This window comes from Cupressus sempervirens, chromosome 3 (genome assembly GCF_028749045.1).
Source record: "Cupressus sempervirens isolate cs-2001-9-10 chromosome 3, ASM2874904v1, whole genome shotgun sequence".
NCBI classification, from domain to species: Eukaryota; Viridiplantae; Streptophyta; class Pinopsida; order Cupressales; family Cupressaceae; genus Cupressus; species Cupressus sempervirens.
Genome location: NC_143120.1, coordinates 549318697 through 549328821, shown reverse-complemented (window position 1 = coordinate 549328821; position 10125 = coordinate 549318697). Strand labels below are relative to the sequence as shown.

At 33.0% G+C, this 10125-nt stretch overlaps 1 protein-coding gene across 1 annotated transcript; it reads right to left on the bottom strand.

Moving 5' to 3' along the window:
• Positions 1 to 429: 429 nt before the first annotated feature.
• LOC149567596 (ABC transporter G family member 14-like) lies at positions 430 to 5153 on the bottom strand. Its single transcript, XM_089817498.1, has 5 exons — positions 4897 to 5153; positions 2506 to 3262; positions 2181 to 2351; positions 1777 to 1958; positions 430 to 1155 (listed from the first exon to the last, which is right to left on the bottom strand). The coding sequence occupies exons 1-5, from the start codon at positions 5080 to 5082 to the stop codon at positions 505 to 507; spliced, it is 1947 nt and encodes a 648-aa protein (XP_089673624.1). The 5' UTR covers positions 5083 to 5153; the 3' UTR covers positions 430 to 504.
• Between the last annotated feature and the right edge of the window lie 4972 nt (positions 5154 to 10125).

Here is a 10125-nt window from a genome sequence, read left to right as displayed (position 1 = left end):
TCAAGAGAAAATATTCATGTAATGACTAATTGGAAAAAATTATATGTGTCATAAATGAGTGATTACTCTACTAATAGTAATTTGAAATATTTGATAATAATTATTAAAAACTAAAACAAACTTTGACATCATATGCATCCATTTATACATGGATCTGATAAAAACCTTCATTGACTATTTTCAAGGTAGGTCATACATATGTATATTTTGACCTTTTGATGTAATTGTTACAAAATATTGCTTTTGAAAACCATTTTCTTAAATAGCCATTATCATGTTAAAACAAATTAGAATGTGATAATACTAACAAAATCTTATATTTAATAGTTTTACACCATAATAATATTCTATTCCAAAGTGATTCAAATATTAATCTTAAAGCAAACGACTTAAAATTGTAGAAAACAAATCAACTTCTTAACTCTTAAATCACTCTGAGCAATATTTTCAATCATAATTTATCCTCTTAGAATGTATACAATTATTATTTTCAGTTAGATTTGGTTAGTATAAGTGATTTATATTTTGTCTTCTTAATATCAAATAAGAGATGACCCTATAAGTAACCAACATTACTCCTAAAGCAATCACATCAAACAACAAATTTGTTGCTTTGGTGTTTGCTTTTAAGTCAGAAAGCCTACAATTAATGTTGTTGCAATGGTACAGATCATCATGTGTGTATTGCACGCCAAGAAGAAGCTTGTAGATATGATAATGGATTGACATGTATCTCATCCATGCAATAAACGGTGGCACTGTTTGAATGTAGTACCCTCCTAGTAATAAGAATACCATCGCTACTACAGAAGCAAATGCTGAGGCTTGTTTAACATCTGTTATTGCTGTCCCCAGTGCCACGCCCATGCTTTGTGACACAACCACATTATACAATGTTATCAGCACTGTGAGTATGAAGGTCATGCCATCATGCTTTAGTCCTCCCATCCAATACGTGATTACCACAAATAATACTGGAAGGATTAACTCCATCGGTAGATCTCCTATTGTTCTTGCCACTAGGTATGAAGACAATCTATACATTCCTGATGATCTCTCCCTTACTAGCATTTGACGTTCTTGGGAGGAGGTGAATATTGCATTCATTGTCGGCAAATATCCCCAAAAGATTGAGATGAAGAATAACAAGCCAACCTGTTATTTCTCACATACATTAAAGATGATAATTAGAATTTATAAAAGTGAAATAAAAAAAATTGCACCTAATAAATTTGAAGTATAAATTATATAAAAGCAAGTATAATGATAGTATACAATTTTTACATGATATTTCTTGCATCTAATTTCATACTGACATTGCAAATAATCTGAAGATTATAAAAAGATATATACTAAGTAATTTTCAGATTCTAAATTCTTTATACAATCATTTTATAATTCAAATAACAAGTGTCTTAACAATTAAGATGACTGTTAAAAAATTAAATTATAGTTTCAAGTAATCAAGAAATTTGTTCATTAAGTCTATTTTTAATTAGAAAATTGTTTTTACTAGACATCATAAATATTCTTTTTTGAAAACAAAAGATTTGAAATAAGATATTGAAAATATATATGTCTTCATGATATGAATTATTCAATACAACCTTTTAATGTTGTGTCCAAATGTACTCTTGCTCCTGATCTATTTCCTCTATTAGTGTAGATTGAGAACACATTGACACTCTTGTAAGATTTTGGGGACTCAGTTGTAGCAAGGGTTCAATTCAACAGTTAATAGATGGAGGGCAAGAGTGTAGGGAATAAGAATTCTACCTGATCTTCAATATGATTGATGCTTGACCGCCACCACATGAGGCCTGATAATATTGATGCCGAGAGCACTTGGATAATCTTCTGACCATCAAATGAATCGCATCTTCTCCTCAGCTTCATATTCCTTTCGACTAGTACCCTAAATTGTTGGAACCAGCTTGAAGTCCATTCAATATAGTGATCTAACATCCAAGAAAATAAAAAATAAAAAATATATCAATAGCTCAAAATAGTTTCAAGTAATTTGGAATAAATTCATTTAGTGAAAGTATGCACACTTTGTGCTCAACACTGATATGTAGTAGAAGTCCTTGTTCTAAGTAACAAAAAAGATCAAGTGGTTACTATGATCAACTCATTAATAAAAATAGCTAAACTTTATCTTTAGAGTTCGGTATTCTTACTTGATGAAATGGGAACATCCACCATCTGATCAATACTGATTTCAGTCTTTAATTTTGGGGATAAATATGTTTGATATGCTTCAATAAGGGATTGCTTGATGGATGCTTGAAACTCTCCCTCCACTTGATTGCTACACCCACGCTCCCACCCTTTTACAGAGCTCACAATTCCTGCACATTAACATCAAGTTATGCATCTCATACTCATGCACTTCTTTAAACTATAGCATTAATTCTCCAGATTGATTAGTAAGCATGAAAACATACTGAGAAATTAGAGTTAAAGTCGGATGCTATTCCATTGAGCATAAGTTGAGAAACTCACCATTAGTAAGATCAAGCAAGAAATCAGCAGGATTGACTGCAAAAGCCGGTGAGTAACCTATAGAGGAGAAGTAATCAAGAGCTTGGGTAGGTTGGCCAAAATAGATGGATCTCCCCTGAGAGAGGAGAATAACTTTGTGAAACATGTGGTAGAGTCTGCTTGAGGGTTGATGAATGGTGATAACAATAGTACGCCTTGTGGACATGGCAAGCTTGTGTAAGATGCAGATGGTTTTATGAGCGGTGGTGGAGTCAAGGCCTGAAGTGGGCTCATCTAGTAAGAGAAGGCTCGGATTGAGAAGCATCTCATGCCCAATGCTCACCCTCTTCCTCTCCCCTCCACTCATCCCACCCTCTCCAATCATTGTGTTTTTGCATTTGCTTAGCCCGAGTTGATGTATGATGGAATCTGCCTGCTGCTGCTTCTCATGCTTGCTCAGTGTTTTCGGCAGCCTTAGCAAGGCTGCATATAACAGAGTCTCTCTTACTGTGAGAGAGGGATAGAGAACATCATCCTGAGAAACAAACCCAATCATTCTTTTCATGGATTTGATGAAGGGCTTCCGATTGATTCTCACCACCCCTTCAAATTTGGCATCCACTCTTCCTCCGAGTACATTCAGCAGACTGGTTTTGCCACTTCCAGAGTGTCCCAACATTGCTAAAAGTTCACCAGGGCAAACCATTCCTGTTATCCCATTTAAGATGTTCTTCTCTCTTGCTTTTCCCAGATTTACAGTGTAAACTATGTCCTGAAACTGAAGAATTCAGATGACTTTGCATATGTCAGCCTACATTATCTTAGATCGTAATTTGTATACAAATATATTCTAAGTTTTGATTAGCTTTTGAATGGTTCAATTGAAATCAATTACTTTTTGAATAGAAACCATCTATTAGTGAGCAAATAAAAAACTTAAAATTTGTTATTTAAACATGTCGTAGAAATATAAATTGTTTCAATTGTTCATTGCAGACTAACATGAATAATTCAGATATTGTTCATTGCAGACTAACATAAATAATTCAGCTTAAAGTTTATCTGAATTATTCAGAGAATAAAAACAGAGAAAAAGAAACAATTAAGGTTGAAACATTTAGAAAATTTTAGATCGTTTTTATGGAGAGAACAGTTTAAACATTACAATTAAGGCTTGATTCAGACTTAAAGTATTAAATAGTCAAAATTAACATACTTTTCTCAAGCTTACTTTTTCTCCTTAATATGAGATGTTTAAGGATGACCATTATGGAGAACCTTCTCTATGTAAATGTTAACTAAATTTAGGAGATTCAATGGATAATTTAAGGTTATGATTCTTAATCTCTTAAGATTCTTATGGGTATCATTAAAATCTTTCTTTCATTCATTTCATTCAAATTCTTATACAAATTAAACTTCTTTAGAAAATCTAAAATACTTAAGAGATTTCAAACAATTGTGATGGAGAACTTTCCAGATATCAATGTCAGGGTTGACATGATGTATCAACTAAATTTAGAAGATCTAACATTGAAAAGAGTTTGAAGATAATTTAAGCTTATTCCACAAATATAAATTGTTTCATCTGTATGATGTAAAAAATAGCTTAAAGTTTATCCGAATTATTCAGAAAAGAGAAAAAAAATGCTAAAAACTTTTAAAGATGGATTGAACTAAATTTAAGAGATGAAAAAGATAATTTAATGTTATAGTTCTTGATTTCTCAAAACTATTTATTCTCATTGAAGTCACTAAAATCTTTCAATTAGTCATTTTATTTAAATATAAACACTATTTTTTAAGAATTTCTAAAATACTTCAATTTTTTAAGATGATTGTATGGAGAAGTTTCTAATCTATTGCATGTCAAGGTTAACATGATGTATCAGATAAATTTAAGAAATCTAATTTTGACAAGTGTTTAGAAGGATTCCTGATTCCTGAGAATGTTTGTCACACAACTGAACTATTAAAAATCTTTTACTCATTCATTTCATTCAAATATAAACGCACACAAAAATTTATAAGTAGCTGTTATTGAGAACTTTCTATAGACAATTAAAATTTGAGATCAAACAAATAATTTAAGATTGTGGTTCTTGACTTCCCAAAACTACTTGATCTTATGAAAGTCACTAAAATCTTTTAGTCATTCATTTTATTCAAATATTAGCACAATATTTTTAAGAATATCTAAAAACTTCAAAAATTATTGTTATGAAAAACTTTTCAAGATTGTATCTGAAAATTGAGATGATGTATCAAGTAAACTTAAGAAATCTAATATTGAAAAGAGTTTTGATCCGTTAGAATATTTGATCACGTAACTGAACTATTAAAAATCTTTCCTTCATTTATTCCTTTCAAAACGCAAGAGTATCAATAGGAGACACAGTGAAATGATGATACCTGAAGTGTTACAGGCGTGAACTTCAATAGTTGGACGTGCAAAGTGGAAGCAAAAGGAGTAGCAGGGTCTCCATCAATATCAATAACAAGGGATTTAGAGTCTCTTGGCACCTCTTTTCCATGAAGCTGGTGTTGCAATTGGTTTAGCTTTACATCATCCTCCATGCACCCTACCACTCCGGCCATTCTCTCTTCTTCCTTTTAAAATGAAATGAAATGAAATGGAGGACTTTGGGATGGTTGAAGGTGGTGGTGTTATTAAGTATTGCTGTAATGGGAACTTTATATTTTGTTTTGATGGGAGAGTCGGTCCAGTCCAAAATCAAATGAGGGGGGTCCCCGCCCTCACACTAGTGGCTAGTGCTGGTAAAGGAAGTCGATTGGACATTAAATGAGGGGGAAAGAGGAAACAAGCAAAAGCAGAGATTACTATTATTCACTCCTTCCACCCGAACAAGAAAACAATTATTATCTCCTCCACTTTGCTGCTAGTTGAGACACGAATTGGATGGCTTCCTGACTAGCTGTCCCGCATTATGGATTCATTGCATTCGTTGCCACCCACCGCCACCACTTTCATTTGTTTCCTCCCATCCACCGTCAGCTCTTGCTCTACTTTACAATATTCATCTTTATTTTGTTATACATTTTTTATTATTACTCAAGTTGAACTCTAAATGAATTCATGAGCAATGCTGGACTAGACATAAATTTGATCTAATGAATATTTCTCAAGTCGCTTAGACTTTAAATTGAGTTCTTATATGAGATTAATTAATAGAATTGACATATTTCAATCAATGATATGTTCTTGAATAAATTGAATTTTATCAAATGGATATTCCTCAATCTTTAACTTTAAATTCTAGAAGTTCAACTTATGATCTACTTTTATATAAGTTAAATTTAACTGAATGAATACTCCTCACTTCTGAACTCAACCAAAAATAGTCAACTTAGACATATCTTATATCTGACTGCTTGAACATCACACATTAAGACTTAATTCCTAAGATAAAAATGTTAAATAGTCAAAGTTGACTTATTTCTTCAAACTTAATTTCTTCCCTAATATGTAATATATCTTCACTCTAAACCAAAAATATTCACCATGATATCTTTTTATATATAAAATGGATATTTATCAGCCCTCAATTAACCTACCATATGATGCTCTTCTGTTGATCGATCTCATCAAAATAAGTTTACATAAAAATATCTCCATCAATAAGGAAAAAAATCAATCCTCATTTTGACTGTCAATTAGTAGGGGACAATAACGTACAAACGGTCTAATAAGTTCTTATGTGGTTGGATATAAGTGTAGACATTCATTGTGGATTTCCATATTACTGTGGCAAAAGCATAATGGCGGCCAAGATCTGAATTGGATTCAGTCCACCAGCAGCAAAATTCATTAAAAACTGGAAAGGTGGAGAGATGTGGCAGTCTCACATCCACACACGTAGTGGCATGATCCTCCGGATATGGCAAAAGACAAAACTGAAAAGGCAGCCATTACCTGGGTGAAGGTCAAAGGGCCTGATGGGATGCCTTTTGCCTTTTAAGCGAGGATACCTCCAATTGGCTGATTCCAACTATGCACTCCCTACTTGCTTCAACTATTTCCCATATGTAAATGGTTGCTCCACATGGATAAGACACTGCGATGATTCTCAAAGAGTGCTATAGACATAATCATTCCATAAGTAAATGATGAAATTCAAAGTGGATTTGTATAGGTCAAATGAATCTCTCATGTCAAATTTGTAGGAAGGTTTTCAATACACATCACAATTTAAATTATTGTTCAAAAGGTGGTTTTGCCACATAGACTAGATGGTGAGACAACTTGTTCAAATAATGTTATGGGTATGAGCAATATCAATAAGGAAATGATGAAATTCATAGTGGATTCTCAAAGGCCAAATAAATGTTAAGTCATAGTCTCCAATAAGTGTAGACTCATCTACATGTTGTATAAGATTATAATTTCAATATCTTATCTATAACAAGAATATACAAAATGTATCAAATGACAAGAACGTGTATGAACATGTGCATATAGAAAGGATACATAAAGTATCAATCATGCATAATACTATATGGCAATTAAAATATGTACAAAGGCAACCATATGTTATGTACTTGTTATACTTGTCAACTAAAATGAGTGTCTATAATTGTGTATCAATGTCAAACAATACCAAAACTATATACCATGTGGATGCCATCAATGATAAATGTATGCTACTGTAATGTATCAAATTGAAAGGTGATGGGAACACAATGTGTCAAAATACCAATCTTTTTTTCCATCAAATTTCAATAAAATAATATGAGCATGCAACGAGTATATCATTTATCAAATTAACAATGTGATAGGCATCAATAATGAATGTATCAATAAATATCAATACCAATTGTTTTCTCATTAAGGACATCAACGAAAGGGAGCCAAGAACCAAAAACTCCCTCTTTGTTCTTGGTGACAAAAACACAAACCTTGCCGCCTTATTCGCAATAGTGACAAAGGATATATTCTAGATGATTCAACATCACACAAAGAGAAACAAGCATTGAAAAGTGAAACATTATTAGTATGGAATGTGAGAGTATACCATAGAAAACCATAATATCATAAATAACCATTGTTCAAATTTGAAAAAATATGATCACTTTGTCCAAAAAAGCACTAATTAACAATCTAAAATGTTGGCATCGTAACACTGATCAACAATTATCAAGGAACAAATGGGATAGAACCATGTTATGCTTAGATAGAATGATACACACATAATCAAATATGCACAAAATATACCATTGCCGCTATAAACAGCATCAACAAAATACCATTGTCCAGTTAGATGTAGAAAATAATAATCATAAGTCTCACCAATAGGAAAAAAGAACAACAAATGGAAGGGATAACTGATATACTTGCATAACTCTCCCATGTTAAATAAAATGGGGCTATCCGTAGTGTGAGTAATAACATGCAATCCATTGAACTAAAAACCTCAATAAAACTTACTCCAATAAATTTGTTTTAGATTAAGGCAAAAATAGGTTTTGAGGGGACCCGAAACCCCTTACAGCAAGCATAAAGATAAACGATAAAGAACCCTAGGTTTTACAAGGACATGGAACCTAAGTTCACAAAAATAACAAAAAAACAGGTTTTACAAGGCCCTGGAACTAGCCAAAGAAACTAATCAAAGTTTAAAACCAGGTTTTAAAGGACTTGGAACCTAAAATAGACAACAAAACAAAGCTAGAAATGAAATAAAAATAGGAAAATCGAGAACAGATGCCTAACCATAGACCAATACCAATAACTAAACCAGTTCTTTGATAACCATGGCTAAATCCTTGCTAGCCTCCACAGTACCCTGTAGGATGTCTTCAATAGCTGAGTCGGGAGCCTCAACCGCAACTTTCTTTGTGCTTTATCTCATTCTTTTTCTGGGGCAACCCAAAATCTTTACAACAATAGCAATAGGGGACATAGTCTCCTTATTGTTCCTTTTACCTATACTTGCAGTAGTAGCACATAAACTAGAAGTCACCATGTCCATTCTTTTCTCACTATCTTTTACCAGTTGAGGAAGTTCCATTTCATAGGCCTTCAACCTCTCAAGGATATTCACAACCTAATTCTCCAGTTACTGGACTCTCTTCATTTTTTCTTCATCCAGTTTTCTCTAGATTTCTCCCATTTTCCTCTTAAGAACAATAATTTCATTATAAAGGTAAGAGTCCACCTAGAGAGAGGCATCAACTTTCAACTTAGCCTTGTGGAGAAAAGATAGCTTCACCATATTATTTTCATCTCCAGTCTCATCATCAGACCTTTTCTCCAAATTAGTTGTCACTTCATGGGTTTCCTTAAGATGTAACTGATTTTCATTGTTTAAACCCTCTTGATCTATCATCTCCTTCTAGTTCTCCTTATTTGAATTCTACTCTTTAATGACAAGGAATTTTACCTTTTCATTCTTCTCCTTGTCAAAGTCCACCAAGATCTTGACATCAATTATTTCCTTTTTTGTGGGTATAGGCCTTTCACTTTGGTTCAAAATATTCTCATTCTACCTCAAAGGTTCTGAAATTGACTTTGATTCCATATTCCTCTCTTTGATACTTTTCCCATCATTTTTAACCATAGAGATACCCTGACTACCAGAATACCCATCCATATTAGAACTAAGATCCCCAATTTCCATTTTGTCCTCTTCATCTGCACTTTTCTCAAACTCCATTGCTTTCTCATTAGTTTTCTTATTTTTCTCCACCTTAATCTCCTTCTTTTTATCCTTACTATTGCTACAATCCTCCTTGATTTCACAATATTTTTTAAAATTTTCTTAGCACTCATCTTATAATGAGGCTCATTACCAACCAGTTTTCTCTTCTTCTCCACTACAGGTGAAAGCTTCACTACATTTTTTCTAAAATAAATTTCAATCAACAAAATAAGTCCTTTATGGAGCATGGACCTGGTTTCTTTCTTTCTATTCAACTAGAGACTATTTAGCAGAGAAAATTTCAAGTAGAATGGGGAGGACAACGTATCCTTATTCTTGAAATGGTTCAAAAAAACAAAATGGAATCTATGAACCTTTTTTGATCTACCATCCAAAATAAAGTACTCACGAAAACAAGATAAAACATCTTTCCAGATTACCTTAATTTGGTCCAGGTCATAGAAGTCCCCGTTCTTCACAAGCCTTTTTTCCTCCTCTTCATTTTTGGGAAATTTCTTGAAAGAAAAATTTGATATAATAGTTTCCTTTCTAAATTTTAAGCCCTCCATAGGAAGACTAGTTATCTCTGCTATAAACTCCTCTATCAAATCCACTATTACCCCATGAAGAGTAACCCTTTCCTCAGACCAGTTCTTCAAGAAGTACTCAGTAATGTGGGGTTTGTAGTTGTACAACTTCTCAATGTACATTGTTACTTTTCCCTTCTAGAGAATCTCCCACACTGCATGTTCCACTTTCCATTATTTGCATCTTGAAAACTTCTATTTCCTTGACCCCCCACCCATAGTGTAACCAGCTCTATAATTTCTATAAAAAATGATAACTTTTACAAGAGACAAGGTATGTTTAACCTCAAATAAGCTTTTCACCTAGAAAATGTGTCAAGTCCTTTTGATGATGACAAAAAAGTACCTCCTTGAAATATGATAACAGTCCATAATAAAGCCACCACTTGCCATGA

Excerpts from the sequence above, each read along its gene's own strand:
- LOC149567596 (XM_089817498.1), bottom strand. The coding sequence starts at position 5,082 with ATGGCCGGAGTGGTAGGGTGCATGGAGGATGATGTAAAGCTAAACCAA. Across the intron at positions 3,263-4,896 it reads TCACGCCTGTAACACTTCAG|TTTCAGGACATAGTTTACAC; the intron begins GTATCATCATTT and ends TGAATTCTTCAG. Across the intron at positions 1,156-1,776 it reads TCAATCATATTGAAGATCAG|GTTGGCTTGTTATTCTTCAT; the intron begins GTAGAATTCTTA and ends GAGAAATAACAG.